Here is a 15,854-nt window from a genome sequence, read left to right as displayed (position 1 = left end):
AGAAAGAAAGAAGGAAAGGGATAAGGAAGCATGGAAGCAAAGAGAAGGAAGGAAGGAAAGAAGTAGAGAAGGTAGAAAGGAGAGGGAGGGAAAGAAAAAGGGGGAAGGAAGGAAAGTTAAGAGAAGGAAAAAAGGAGTGAAGGAAAGAAAAAAGGGAAAGAAGGAAGGAAAGAGTGAGGGAAAGAAAGAAGGACAGCAGAAGAGAAAGAAAAAGGGGGAAGGAAGGAAAGAGATAGAGAAGGAAGGAAGAAGAGAAGGAAAGACAGGAAGGAAGGAAGCAAAGGGGGAGTGAAGGAAGGAGGGAAAGAAGGAGAGAAAGAGGGAAGGTTGGCCACAGCAACGCGTGGTGGGTACAGCTAGTATAATATATTTACGTATTACTTGTAAGTCACTCTGTGTCCCCTTCAGGGTGAGAAGGGCGGCATATAAATGTCGTAAATAAATGAATAAATATATTGGCTACACAGTAAAGGTTTGTGATGTATCATATTTTGTTTATTTAAGCCATCAGTGTTGATAAACTTCATTCTTTTAGGGATCAACTATTATAAATTTTATACTGTCATTATTTTTGAGTTTATCTGTTATTTGTGTCATTGGCATTTAATGTTTGCCTCTTTTATTGGAAACTGCCCTGAGTCTCCCAAGGGAGATAGGGCGGGTTAAAAATAAAGTATTATTATTGTTATTTTACTGACACAAAAGGACAGTATGTCACAACAAACGAGATCTCTATGTTGGATTTCGTATCACAGAATCACAAGTTTGAACACTTCCCAAGCGTCTAGGACTGTGTGATGTATTTTTGAATGATGCGCGCAGATCCAAGTCAGGTGGCATTTTGCAGTTGACAGATCGTGATTTTGTCAATGTTGATTGCTGGCTGAGCTCTTTTGGCACTGCACCCAGTGTGCCCATGACCACTGGGACCACCTGTACTGGTTTATGCCAGAGCCTTTGCAGTTCAGTTTTGAGGTCCTGATAACGGCTGAGTTTTTCCTGTTGTTTGTCCTCAGTGTGACTGTCACCTGGTATGGCGACATCAATAATCCAAACTTTTTTCTTTTCCACAATCGTGATGTCTGGTGTATTGTGCTCCAAAACTTTGTCAGTCTGGATTCGAAAGTCCCACAGTATTTTTGCATGTTCATTTTCCGCTCCCTTTGCACGTTTATGATCCCACCAGTTCTTTACTACCGTTAGGGGGTACTTGTGACATAAGTTCCAATAATCATTTAAGCCACAGAGTTGTGCCTCTGTTTGTAGTCCGTCTGTGGGATTTTCTTGCAGCAGCTGAGAAGATGATCCATAGTTGCATCAGCTTCCTTGCACAGTCTGCATTTTGGTTCATCAGCTGATTTTTCAATCCTGGAGCAAGCATTTTTCTGATGGCTTGCTCTTGGGCTGCAAGAATTATTATTATTATTATTATTATTATTATTATTATTATTACTATTATTATTATTATTTAATATTATATATTATTATTAGTTAGATTTCTTTCTCCAGAAGACTCCAGTTCCCCTGACAGCAGGGCGCGCTCGCTCTCCTCTCAGCATGCCACCATTGCCAAGGCGCAGACAGCTCTAGCCATTGACAAGGCGGCTGATGCCTTCAACAAGGGTGGCGTAGAGGCAGCGTACAACCAGGTGAGAAGATCATTGGTTTGGGCATGCTCTTGAACTTTCACTCTCTTAAGCTGCAACCTGTCCTTCCTCTCGTCTCCTCTCCTTATCCTTGGTTTCTTTCTCTCACTTCCTCCTCTCTCTGCTGCCACAGTCCACAGAGGCAGAGCCAGCCAAAGCGGTCTCAGAAGAAGCCAGCCTTCCTGTTCAGGCAGAGGAAGAGCAGGAGGTGTCTGAGGGGGAGCCTTCTACTCCTCCCAGCTCCCAGCTCTCTGAAGTGGAGATCCCCAGTGTGGGGAAGATCCTGGTCAGGTCGGATGCAGACGGCTATAACGAGGAGGTACACAACTGGGTGGACGGTGCACCCCTGCAATAGGCTGCTTTGGCAGGAGAACTGCAATTCCAGGCTCAGACCCCAGCCTTTGCTTTCCATTCCTCAGTCCTCGCCCAGATACTCTACAGACCTATCACTGGGATCAAATTGTTGAGAGCCTTCTCTCAAACCAGCTTCGTATTGTAATCTTTCTTTCCACCACTTGCTTTTCTCCATTTGGGAAGAGTACTAAGGTGGCTTATAATAAGCAATACAAACTACTCTGAGCTTTTTGTTTTCTCCATTGTGGTCAACTGTGAAAGACACACTTTCCCTGCGTGGCTATGCTGTGAATGCGCACTAATGGTAACCTTCTGCGCATGCGCGACATAGCTCGGAAATCTTCAGTTAAAATTTTGAAAAGGACGGCGGTTGGCCCCGCGCACACTCCCCATGATGCTATAAATAGCCCGCGGAAGGCTAACCGCCTCAGTTCTCTTCATCCGCGCTAAAACGCTAACAGCTCGGTTTTGAATTGAATAGTACTGAGGCTAGAGTCTGGAAATTTATTTCAAAATGTCTCAAACGAAGGGATTCAAGCGTTGCAGTGCTTGCCCTTCAAACTTTCCAGACAATGATGCCCATGATTTATGTATCGCGTGTCTGGGTGAGGGGCATTTGACTCAGAGCTGCGTCATTTGCCAGTCTTTTACCCCTCAGACACGGAAGAATAGGGAGATTAAATTAAAGGCAGCGTTATATGACCGTGCTCTCCTTCCTCCAACCGAGGATCGCCATAATGGCGACCGTGCGCAGTCAGATCAAAACTTACCACTGAAGACTCTGAAGAAGTCCAAAAAAACTAAGAACGTCGAAAAAATGAAAGCGCCCGTCCTTTCTGTGAAAAAGAAGCCCGGTCTCTCTGATGGAGCGGCTTGGCTCGCTCAGCTGGTGGAGAAGGGAGAGGAGCCCTCTCCAGTCGCGGCGGAAGCCAGGCCAGAGCCTCCGCCAGCTCAGCCACGCCACGAGCGTGCCTTGCAGAAGGATGGGGAGTCGGCATCGGCGAAGCCACGCCTCGCGCGTGCGCGGGAGGCGGCTCAGAGGAGTGAAACCACGCCCCCGATGCCGATGCTCTCGGCACCGGCCCCTCCTCCATCCCTATCGGGCGAAGGGGAGGAGGAGCAACGCGGGGCTTGCCCAGCTGAGCCGTCGACATCGGCTGCAGCAGGGAATGCCCCTATTGAGCAGGCTCGGCGCCGGTCGCGTGCACCTTCGCGCGCGCGGAAGATAAGAACGGCGCGAGGGGATAGATCGGGCTCCAGTGGCTCTGATTCATCATGTTCGGATTCCTCCTGCTCAGTGAGGAAACGTCGGAGAGCAAGACTGGAAAGAGCCTTTTCAGTGGCATCTTCGAGATCCTCTTATTATGGGGGAAGAAGGAAGATAGATGAATACCCCCCCCCCCCCCACAAGCGGGGCTTTATAAAGTGACTCCCAATGGGGAGATTGTTTTCTACGGAGACGACAACCTTCCATCTCCTCTAGTAAATAAAACTAACAGGCAGCCAATGCGAGATAAAAGGGACAAGGCAGCGGATCATCGCCTCCAGCCTGTGAGAGGAGACATGGGGCACCCACTTTCGGCCGCTCTGCCCTTGGATGTGAACGTGATGCAACGTCACCGTTGTGCTAATTTGGATGGGGACAATGCTATTGATACAGATGCCTCTGAGGAGGTGGATGAGATGCCTAAGGATGAAAAGGACATGGAGTTGTCTGCAGGTCGATCAGATGACTATAATAAGTTTATGCAATTGATTGGGAGGATGATAACTGCCCTGGACATTGCAATCCCAAAGACATCATCAACAGTTGAAGACCCAATGTTTCCATCGGAGGAGCAGGACAATCCATCGTCTGCTATTCTCCCAACATTGCCATATTTATTGAAGTTGACTAAAATTCCTGATATGTCCCCTTCTATCGTTCCTGCCATCCCTAGAAGGGTGGACATTCTCTATAAGGTTGATTTATCCACAGCAAAGTGGATAGCCCGTCCTTCTGCTCCTAACACCGTGGTCGCAGAGGCAGCTAAATCCAAAAAGCCAAAAAAATATTCGGTCTCTCCCCCTGATAAGGAGGGCAGGAAGATAGATTCGTTAGGGAAAAAGGTCCACGTATCGGCTGGGTTATTCACTAGAATTGCTCATTATGTAACTTACCTTAGTGGTTACCAAAGTTTTCTATGGAAAAAGTTGGCACCATTCATTGAAAAGCTACCATTAAAGGAGAGACGATATCCTAGGGCATTCCTCAACGAGGCTATACCCCTCTCTAAGTTTCAAAAGGATATTGGGAAGCATATGGCGGAATCCGCCGGTAAACTGCTAGCCACGGCTACCGCTATCCGACGTCATGCTTGGCTTCGAGCTTCCTCTTTATCTGAGGACAGCCGATCTTTGGCCGAGGACCTCCCAATGACTGAGGAAGGCCTATTTGATCCCACCACAGATGAAAAGATCAAGCATTCTAGAGAGGTTATGCAGGCGGCCAAGTATGAATATCCATGGCAGCCTAGTTACCAGCAAAGGCAACGCTGGCATCAACCAGCGAATACCTACCGTAAAAGTTATTTTGCTGGATATGTTAATAATTCGGGATTTAAGAATTCTAATACAAAATTTCAGCCTAATAGGAGGCAAAATTATAATCAAGGGCAAGATATCAACCATATAACACTAAGGCAAGGTCCGGCGGGAACCAAAAGCGTCGTCTTTGATGTTCCCGATGTATCTGGGACCCTGAGGCAAACATTGCTATGTGGGGCAGATGTATCAGTTGCTACATCCTCAAATCAAAGGGTGGTATTTTTTGACAGGTTAAGGCCGTTTAGGCATGTTTGGAGTTCTATTACTACCGATAAGTGGGTTCTGCAAGTTATTAGTGTTGGTTATGCTATGGAATTTGTATCCTTGCCCCCGTTGGGCAATGTGAAGTCTACCCCAGAGTCACCTCCCTTATTGGAGGAAGTTAATAAACTCTTAGATAAGCAGGCTATATCTCCTCTCGATCCTGGAGTTTTGGCTGATTGTTTTTTCTCAAATTACTTCTTAATTAAGAAAAAGGGAGGTGGCCTTCGCCCCATTCTGGATTTGAGGGAAGTTAATAAGTATATTTTTTCGCAGAAGTTTAGAATGGTGTCTTTGTCGTTAATCCTTCCTCTGCTCAATAAAAATGCCTGGTTCGCCACCATTGATTTAAGGGATGCTTATTTCCACATATCTATAGCGGAACACCACAGGAAATACCTCTCCTTCATGGTAGGCGAGCGGGCTTTCTGTTTTAACGTCCTCCCTTTTGGACTGACGACGGCCCCTAGGATTTTTACGAAGTGTATGGCGGTCATTGCAGCTTACCTTCGAACTCGAGGCGTGACTATTTACCCATACATAGATGATTGGCTCTTGGTGGGAAATACTAGCGAGGAACTGAGAATTCACATCAAAACGACACTTTCTCTCCTCCAGTCCCTAGGGTTGGTTGTCAACGCAGAGAAATCGCACTTGCTGCCGAGTCGCAGAATCCAGTTCATCGGTGCAGTGTTGGATTCAGTGCGTCAACGTGCTTTTCTGCCAGAAGATCGCTTTGCGTCATTGCAGTCCCTGATAGGTCAAGTCATACGGGGGACCCGAGTGTCAGTAAAGAAAGTGCAAGTGCTGCTTGGCCACATGGCCTCGATGACTGCCGTAACCCCGTACGCCAGGCTTCGTCTGAGGCCACTGCAGACATGGTTTCTGAGTGCCCACAAGTCTGGAATAGACAAGCCCCATACAAAATTGAAAATGCCTTCGGTGATCAAGCAATCCCTCGAGTGGTGGTCAGATCCTGCCAACGTAATGGCAGGCCACCCCTTCCAAATCCCCGAATCATCAAGGGTCATCACCACCGATTCCTCCTTGCATGGTTGGGGGGCGCATTTCGAGGGACTCACCGCCCAAGGCGTATGGTCTCCAGAGGAAGCACTGTTACACATCAATGTGCTGGAGCTTATGGCAGTGGAGAAGGCCCTAAAGTCTTTCGAACATGCTCTGCTAGGTCAGGTGGTGCAGGTGGTGACAGACAACACTACCACAATGTTTTATATAAACAAACAAGGGGGTACCAGGTCAAGAGAGCTGATAGACCAAACAATTCAAATTTGGGAGTGGTGTGTGGCCAGGAACATACACTTAGTGGCAGTTCACCTGCCAGGGAAAGAAAATGTACTGGCGGATGGGCTCAGCAGGTCTCCTCTGTCAGTCCACGAATGGTCCCTCAATCAGGACGAATTGAATCTTCTCTTCAATGCATGGGGGACACCGAGCATAGATCTCTTCGCGTCCCAGGAGAACATGAAGTGTCACAAGTATTGTGCACGCAAGCGACCCGACTACGATCAGGGTTGTCTGGGGGACGCCTTTATTATGGGATGGACAGAGGACTATCTGTATGCTTTTCCCCCGTTCCCCCTGTTGCTCAAAGTAATCACGAAGCTGCGACAGGACAGGAGCAACTGCATTCTAATTGCGCCATGGTGGCCTCGGCAACCATGGTTCGCGGCACTTTTGGAAATGTCGCAGGGTGTATTCAAGCGTCTGCCGGCCAGAACGGACCTCCTAACAACACAGAGGGGCAAAGTGCTCTATCCCGATGTCCACACCTTGAAGTTGACGGCGTGGAGGATACTGCTCCAGGGATAACCAATGGACTGTCTGAAAAAGTAAAGGAAGTGTTGGATGCGGCTCAAAAACCATCAACTAAGCGCTCATACGCATACAAGGTGAAGCGCTTCAGGGAATTTGTAGAATCAAGAGGGAAAGATCCAGTTACGGCGCCAATAACAGAGGTGCTAGAATTTCTTGGGTCTTTAATGGACTCAGGGTATACACTGTCATCAGTAAAGTGCTACTTGGCCGCAGTGTCGTGGTACAGAAGGAAGCAGGGCCTACCATCTCTTTTTACAGACTACTACATTAAGCTTTTCCTAAAAGGGATGGGGAATATGAGGCCAGTGGTTAACCCTGTCGCCCCGTCGTGGTGTCTGGAATTAGTATTGGAATCTCTCCAGGGTCCTCCATATGAACCGATGGCTACGTGCCAACTGTCGCACTTGACATGGAAAGTTTCCTTTTTGGTGGCGATCACGTCGGCCAGACGGGTGAGCGAGCTGTGCGCTCTCAGAGTGGACCCGCCGTATCTCCGTCTCCATAAAGACAAGGTGGTGCTGCGCACGGACATCTCGTTCTTGCCCAAGGTAACATCTAACTTCCATATGTCCCAGGAACTTGTGTTACCAGCTTTTTTCCAAGAGCCTTCCTCTCCACTGGAACGGAAGCTCCATTTGTTAGATGTACGTAGAGCCATTGCTTTTTATCTTGATCGGACTAAAGACATAAGAAAAACACCTAGGCTGTTTATTAAATATCGCCAAGACGCTTTGGGTCTCCCCGTATCCTCGCAACGACTATCGGCTTGGCTTGTATCAGTTATCAAGTTAGCATATCAGAAGTCGGAACGGGAACTCCCGCTTGGAATCAGAGGCCATTCAACAAGGGCACAATCCACGTCTACGGCTTTTATGAAGGGTGTGCCATTAGAAGCTATCTGTCGTGCAGCCACGTGGTCAACGCCAATGACATTTGTGACACATTACAAGCTAGACTTGACATCGAAAAAGGATGCTTCTTTTGGTCGAGCTGTGCTTTTTTCTGCGGTGGCATGACACCCACCAGCCACGGTGAGTAGCTTGCTAGTCTATTACCATTAGTGCGCATTCACAGCATAGCCACGCAGGGAAAATGGAAGGTTGCTTACCTGTAACCGTAGTTTCCCTAGTGGTATGCTGTGAATCCGCACGGCCCCGCCCATCCTCCCCGCAGTTTGTCATGCCTCCTCTTTGAGCAGCTTTTGCGGCCGAAGAGAACTGAGGCGGTTAGCCTTCCGCGGGCTATTTATAGCATCATGGGGAGTGTGCGCGGGGCCAACCGCCGTCCTTTTCAAAATTTTAACTGAAGATTTCCGAGCTATGTCGCGCATGCGCAGAAGGTTACCATTAGTGCGGATTCACAGCATACCACTAGGGAAACTACGGTTACAGGTAAGCAACCTTCCATGTATGGCATTTCCTTCCCCTGCACAGACAGATTTGGAATTGTCTAGAAAGCTTTTTCATTTCAAAATGGCGGTAGCCCCACCCACTCTCCCCATAGAATATACATAGCCAGTGGTGGTGGGGCTACTGCCTCAGTTCCTTTTAACCACTGCTCGTGTGGCAGTTAAGGAATCTCAGTCTTCACTGTTAAGGTTAAAACTACTTTCCCTACGTGAGTGTGCTGTGAATGCGCACTAATGGTACTTCTGCGCATGCGCAGCATTGCTCCGGAATCTTCAGTTAGGATTTAACCTGGACTGTTCTTCGATTTACTGTCTTCTCTTGCTTTGACTCAAACCATTCGCCCGCCAGTAGCCCCTCCCACTGGATATATGTACTCTGGGGCGAGTGGGTGGGACTACCACCATTTTGAAATGAAAGAGCTTTCTAGAAGATTCGGGAGCTGGAAATACCATATGCATGAATTTCACAGGTGACTACGATGGAGAAAGACAAATCCTGGCTGCTTTCTCAGTATGGTTATGGCAGGGTGGGTGCACTGGGTTTTAGTCCTAAAGGTTTAAAATCCTTGAACAAAATGCAGTTCCTTGACACAAGCCCACACATTCCGGTTGATCCTAGAGTAGGTGGATGTGCATGTATTGGCCCCGGCCAAGAGCCAATCCTTCCCAACTTGGCATAAGAGGTTTGCAGTCAGAACTCCTCAGGCCATCATGGCTACAAGTGCACAAAACTGGCAGTTCTGTACCAAGCCCTGACTTCTTGAGCTGGAATTTCTTTCTCTCTCGCTTGCATGACTTAGGACAACTTGTCCTTCTCAGCTTCTCTCTCTCTTTCTGCAGCTTTTTTCCTGATTTTCTTCATGCTTTCCTTTCTCTTTCCCTTCCTGTTCTTTGTGGCAGGTGATGCTTAGTCCTGCCATGCAAGGTGTGATCCTGGCGATTGCTAAGGCCCGCCAGACCTTTGATCGGGATGGGTCTGAAGCGGGGCTGGTTAAGGTACCCTTGCGAGTGTGAGCGTGCCGATTTGTTTCTCCTCTGAGGGTGGCTTGTCACGTCTTGCTCTAGGTGCCCCTTTCACATGGCAAATGTGTGTTCATGCATGCAATCTGGCATGTATAATATTATAATGTAATACAATATAATAATAATAATAATAATAATACAATATTATAATTATATATTTTATATTACATGTAATATAAACTGCTTCAAGTCGCCTTCAGGCTGAGAGGGGTGGTATACAAATATAGTAAATAAAGAAATAAATATAGTACAATATAGTAATATTTAATACTGATATTGTACTACGCTAATAATATAATATATTGTATGCATATATATCTTGTAAGCCGCTCTGAGTCTCTTTTGGGGTGAGAAGGGTGGCATATAAATGTCATAAATAAATAATAAATCCCTCTCCCCTAAACATGAATACATATGGCGTGCCCAACTGTTCGGCATGCCCAACAGTTTGGGAAATCCTCTCATAGGAAATCCTCTTCAGGTGAGTCCAGTGTTCTGGGCCTTGGTTCGCCCAGTCTGCTGTATGCAGGCCCAACTCAAGGTGGAAGTGAACAATTAGATGCAAAGTCCAGTTTTAACCGTAGGAATTCTTTCATGTATTTAAAGTGCTTGTGTGCCTCCTAGCAACGGTCCTTGCATGTGTGTGTCTGTGTCTGTTCAGTCCTTCAAGTCACTGCTAGACTTAGGGTGACCCCATGGATTTCATTGAGGTTTCTGAGGCAAGGAAGACTCAAGAGTGGTTTGATGTACCCATTTGTGGTTTCTTTCCTCAGCAAAGTCTTTTTAATTATTGCTTAATGTAGTAGAGGTAAAGGTTTCCCCCTGACTCTGGTGCTCATCTCCATTTCTAAGCCGAAGAGCCAGGATTGTCCATAGACACCTCCAAGGTCATGTAACCAGCATGACTGCATGGAGTGCCCTTACCTTCCCGCAGAAATAGTGCCTTTACTCAATGTATATTATATATTTATTTGCTGCCACCAATTTATTATTAAGGTTTTTTTTCTGCTGCCACCATTTATTGATTCATAGGCCACCTTCTTGCTAGAATGTTCAAGAAGACACACAAACACTTCGGGTGAAATAAAACAAGAATATGTTTTTTATTTTGTTCTTGAACAGTAAAGAAGCGCAGTGGTTTCAATAAATTGTCAGACTTTATTTTTACAGAGAATGGTCTTATAACTGGAGTTTCTTAAAAGCAATGTTCCACACACAGGAACACAAACAGGTTATTTTTAACCTTTTGAATCCTCTTTCCACACCAGCACTCTTAACACTATAGAGGCCTTTATTTACTCACATTTGCATGTTTTCGAACTGATAGGTTAACAAACTGAGGCTAACAGCGAGAGCTCACCCTTCTCCCCGGATTTGAACTGCCAGTCTTTTGGTCAGCAAGTTCAGCAGCTCAGCAGTTTAACGTACTGCGACAGCAGGGACTCCTTTGTTTAAAGTAGCATACATTTATTTCTATTTTCAAATTGGCTTGTTTATATACATGTATATACCAGTGTATAGCAGTATTTCCTAACATCTGTACAGCGGTTGGACCTGAATATTCCCTTGTCTCCTCCCTCGCATCCCATTGTAGTGATTTCCACTGAGTTAGCTATGTTCTACCTTCCTATTACAATATTTTTCCATTCTTCCGTCTAGCTTGATAGTTATTATTTTAACATTCCATACAAAAATTCCGACATTGATACATCCATACATCCACAATATTCCAGATGTGGTCTAACCAAAGTGGAATAGAGGGGTAGCATTACTCCCATAGTGTCTGATCTAAGGAAGTAATGCTACCCCTCTATTCCGCTTTGGTTAGACCACATCTGGAATATTGTGTCCAATTCTGGGCACCACAATTCAAGAGAGATATTGACAAGCTGGAATGTGTCCAGAGGAGGGCGACTAAAATGATCAAGGGCCTGGAGAACAAGCCCTATGAGGAGCGGCTTAGGGAACTGGGCATGTTTAGCCTGAAGAAGAGAAGGCTGAGAGGAGATATGATAGCCATGTACAAATATGTGAGAGGAAGCCACAGGGAGGAGGGAGCAAGCTTGTTTTCTGCTTCCTTGGAGACTAGGACGCGGAACAATGGCTTCAAACTACAAGAGAGGAGATTCCATCTGAACATGAGGAAGAACTTCCTGACTGTGAGAGCCGTTCAGCAGTGGAACTCTCTGCCCCGGAGTGTGGTGGAGGCTCCTTCTTTGGAAGCTTTTAAACAGAGGCTGGATGGCCATTTGTCAGGGATGATTTGAATGCAGTATTCCTGCTTCTTGGCAGGGGGTTGGACTGGATGGCCCATGAGGTCTCTTCCAACTCTTTGATTCTATGATTCTATGTTTCACCGGTTACCTGACATGCAAAACCCTTGTGGCTTCAGACTTCATACGATTCAGATATAGGGTTGAGGGAGCTCTTGGCCAAAAGAATATTCCTCCACAGAGTACAAGGCGGAAGTCTTGCACGGAATACGAATGACGCAGCCCTCCAGTCAATTTAATATTGCAGTTCTTATCAGTCTGAGCTCCCATTACTGGAGATTAGACCTTCAATCCAGCAACATCAAGGCAGGAAAGGGTTGCATGGCTTCCAACCCCCTTCATGGTCTTGTTCGTTTGGAGTATTACGACCCCAACTCTCTCCTTCCCAAGGCGTTCCGCGAGGAATACACCCGGCTGTACGCACTCTCCACCGAGGAGCCAACGCCGCAGAACGACCCCCGGCTTCAGCACGTCTTGATCTACCTCCTGCAGAACAAGGCCCCCCAACAAGTGGTGGAGAGGACCCTCCTGGAGCAGTTCGCCGACAAGAACCTCAGTTACGATGAAAGGTTGGTGGATGGGGTGCATCCCATTCGAGAGAAGGTAGAGAAGGGCAGTTAATGTCAAAAAGAGAGGAGGGATTCTCTTCTTGTGTTGGAAGATGTAGTGGAAGACATTCTCCTGCAGGCATGGGCTGACTTGGGCCCTTCAGGTGTTTTGGACTTCAACTCCCACCATTCCTAACAGCCTCAGGCCCCTTCCTTTTCCCCCTCAGCCGCTTAAGCTTAAGAGGGGGAAAAGGAAGGGGCCTGAGGCTGTTAGGAATGGTGGGAGTTGAAGTCCAAAACACCTGAAGGGCCCAAGTTTGCTCGTGTCTGCTTTAGTGTGACCTCAAGAGCTTTGATCTGTATACTATGAGTTCTGAAACAGAAGGAGCTAAATGTAATTATTGGTCCAACTGACATCCTTCTGGGCTTGGCTTCATTCCTGCTTCTACTCTTCTGCAAACAGGTCCATCAGCATCATGCAAGTGGCGAGGTCCAAGTTGAAAGAGATTGGCCCCAATGAGATGGACATGGAAGAATACAAGGTAAAAAACCAGGGAAGCCTGAGAACTTTAATCCATCTTGGCTACATTTCAGTCAGGGGCCATTCAGCAATATGTGTGTGTGTGTGTGTGTGTGTGTGTGTGTGTATGGAGCCCACGGTGGCACAGTGAGCTGCTGAACTTGCTTACCGAAAGGTCACAGGTTCAAATCCGGGGATTCTGTTCTTTCTCTCTCTCTTTTTCTTTTTCTCTCTCTCTCTTTATTCTTTCTCACATTTCACTGTTTCTCTTTTTCTTTTCGGGGTCATATCGTCTATTCACACTTTACACTTTTACTTACACCTCTTAGTAGCTTTGGCTACATATCTATATATTTTAAATGTAAACTGAAAATTTAATAAAGATTATTACAAAAAAAAAAATCCGGGGAGCTGCATGAGCTCCCACTGTTAGCTCTAGCTTGTGCCATTGTAGTAGTTCGAAAACATGCAAATGTGCCTAAAGTGCTCCAGCGGGAAGGTAATGGCACTCCATGCAGTCATGCCACCCACATGACCTTGGAAGTGTCTATGGACAACACTGGCTCTTCAGAAATTGAAATGAACGGCAACACCCAGAGTCGGACACAACTAGACTTAATGTTAGGGGAAAACCTTTACCATATATGGATGGATGGATAGATAATGTATTGTTGAAGACTTTCATGGCTGGAATCACTGGGTTGTTGTGAGTGTTCCCGGCTGTCTGGCCATCTTTCAGAAGTATTCCTTCCTGACGTTTCGCCTGCATCTATGGCAGGCACCTGCAGAGGTTGTGAGTTCTGTTGGAAACTAGAATAATTGGGTTTATATATCTACAATGTTCAGGGTGGGAGAAAAAACACTTGTCTGTTGGAGGGAAGTGTGAATGTTGCCACTGGTCACCTTGATTAGCATTTAATGGCCTAGCAGTTTCAAGGTGTGGCTTCTTACTGCCTGGGGGAATCTTTTGTTGAGAGGTGATTAGCTGTCCCTGATTGTTTCTTGTCTGGGGTTCCCCTGCTTTTGAGTGCTGTTCTTTATTTACCGTTATGATCTTAAAGTTTTTTTTAATACTGGTAGCCAGATTTTGTTCATTTTCATATATAAAGAAAGCCAGTCTGGTTTCTTGAAAAGGTAATATGTGTTGCTAATCCTTTGGCCGCTTGCTGCCTAAAGCGCTAGTCCACAAGGAATGTCTCATCTCAATAATGGATGGCTATGGCCCTTCTGCACGGCTCTGGCATTGGGGTGGGAACAGCAGCAGAGTTGCAGAGAGCAGGCGTTGTCCACAAATGTATCCCAGGATCTTGTGATTAGAAAGTAAACTCTGTTAGTCCTTCTCAGAAGAGTGGAGCTAGAGGAGAAAAATAAGGTGGGAACAAAGGTGGGCGTGGGGCACCACACTGTCGATCCTGATCCTTTTCTGTTTCTGGGCAGAAATGGCACGAAGACTACAGTTTGTTTCGCAAGGTGTCTCTTTACCTCTTAACCGGCTTGGAGTTCTACCAGAACAAACAGTAAGTGATATGCTCTGCTCTTGAATGTTGTCTTAATTTAATTGGGTTTTTAGGTGGCAGCTGAGGACATTTAAGTGTGTTTGGCCAATGTATACTGGGACCCAAAGTGGAAGGGTGAAGCCTTGCGATGGTATGTAGCAGAGAATACCACCACTTTGGCAATTCCTTCAAATGGGAAAAAAAGTGGGGAGGTTCAGTTCTGTGAAGCCCTGAGAAGCCCTTCAGCTTAATGGGTTGTGTGGTTGCCCAAAAGGAGAGCTAGCAGTTCTTGAGTAAAGTTGGACAGATCATACCCCATTCAGTGAATCGCTTTATTTACAGCCTGCCTTTCTCTTCAAGACTGAAGTTAGGTGTTAAAATGGACAAGGGAGCACTTGCAGAGAGGGGCTTCAAATATCTTCTTGAGAGAAACCCAAGCAGTTGTTCAAAACCTCATGCAGATACTTTATATTTTCTTGAGGAAAAAACCCAGGTGTCCTCTGACCAACCTGTTGGGCGAGTGGGCTTATGCTATACATTTATGCTATACATTTATGACCATCCTCATAAATATATACCAGAGTAAATATGAGTTGCTTACCTGTAAACATAGTTTCCCGAGTGGTAGCCTGTGTATTCACACATTCTTTAAATCCGCCTCAAAAGGCAGCAATGACAACTCAAGCTATACAATAAAGGAAAGATAGAGGCATGACTACCTCTTTCAAAAAGTGCATTTTATGCCCGAACAAGATTCCAGACAACGACGCACACATGGAATGTGTGGCATGCCTGGGAGAGTAATAATAATAATAAAAATAATGAATCACAGGCCTACCACGCTGGGAAACTTATGAGCAGCAGTGTGACCCAGCACCAGTGGCCCAAAGTGATAGAAAAAACAAAAACACACATAGGAGGCTTTTCTTTGTAGTAAAGCAATTTACAATAACACAAATAAACAAATACACATTAGCTTGACACACAGCAGCCTTCACACTGGAGCTTTCTCACCCGAGGCGTCTCACACTGAGGTTTGTCTCACACTCCTCAGGATGCCACTAGCTCTGGCCCACTGACTCTTAGCAGGCTTCGGCCTACTCACTCTTTCAGTGTTTGACTCATATTGTTGTAATCAAAACTACCTAGTTAATTTTAATATTTCTGACACAACCTTGGGCCCATTGTTACTTGAAATTTTCTGTAAACGTCTTGTCTGTCAGACAACTTGTCCTCTGAAATAGTGGCTTGATGTACTGCAAATAATGCTGGTAGTGATGGCTGAAGGTGCAACTCTGCCTTTCATTGCCCTCCTTCAGGTACTGCGAGGCTCTGACCTACCTGATCCATGCCTACGAGAACAACCTGACCCTGCAGAAGAAGGGGCCCAACCGGGGCGCTGATGGGTCGCTCATTGCTCTCTACAGAAGGAAATGCCTCTTGGTTGGTACCAGTCACTCTGCCTTTCCTCCATCTTTGCACCTCGTCTTGTGGGCAAGACTATCAGCTTCCAAACCATTGCTTTATGGTTGAGCTTTATGCTCAGACCCTGCATTCAAATTTTCTAATAAGGGTGTTCAGATCTCTCTAAAAATAATGATACAGCCACTTCCTCTTGTCAGAACCAGCAGTTTGTCTACAGTTTAATTACTGAAGGCTTTGGGTCTTTATCCCCACCCCATTCATGATACAATGTAGTTCTTTACTCTCGTCCAGGAAAGCAAGCAAAAATAATGTCCCACCAAAAGAACACATTGGATCTTGGCAATTATTGTGCTGGTGTGGGCCGGCCTGTTTGGTGATATACGTTTTACTACATTTTTTGAGTGTTCAGTCTCATTTTAACTTTTGTAACTTGTGAAGTTGTAAGGGCATGTCTTTGAATTGGATGTAAGCCACTTTG

General features: G+C 46.0%; 1 protein-coding gene across 6 annotated transcripts in view; it reads left to right on the top strand.

Annotated features, from left to right (window-relative positions):
* Positions 1-15,854, top strand: part of USP28 (ubiquitin specific peptidase 28) — a 54,869-nt gene that overhangs the window by 32,376 nt on the left and 6,639 nt on the right. The window contains exons 18-24 of one of the 6 annotated variants that reach the window (XM_067470814.1): positions 1,510-1,649; positions 1,780-1,965; positions 8,992-9,087; positions 11,778-11,956; positions 12,399-12,477; positions 13,893-13,972; positions 15,271-15,394. In XM_067470814.1, coding sequence (XP_067326915.1) covers positions 1,510-1,649; positions 1,780-1,965; positions 8,992-9,087; positions 11,778-11,956; positions 12,399-12,477; positions 13,893-13,972; positions 15,271-15,394 — 884 coding nt within the window. Of the gene's footprint in view, positions 1-1,491; positions 1,650-1,779; positions 1,966-8,991; positions 9,088-11,777; positions 11,957-12,398; positions 12,478-13,892; positions 13,973-15,270; positions 15,395-15,854 lie in introns of all 6 variants that reach the window. The other 5 variants (XM_067470811.1, XM_067470810.1, XM_067470809.1 and 2 more) reach the window with 5 other exon arrangements.

Source organism: Anolis sagrei, chromosome 7 (genome assembly GCF_037176765.1).
Source record: "Anolis sagrei isolate rAnoSag1 chromosome 7, rAnoSag1.mat, whole genome shotgun sequence".
In the NCBI taxonomy this organism is placed as follows: domain Eukaryota; kingdom Metazoa; phylum Chordata; class Lepidosauria; order Squamata; family Dactyloidae; genus Anolis; species Anolis sagrei.
This window is presented reverse-complemented; position numbering and strand designations above follow the sequence as displayed.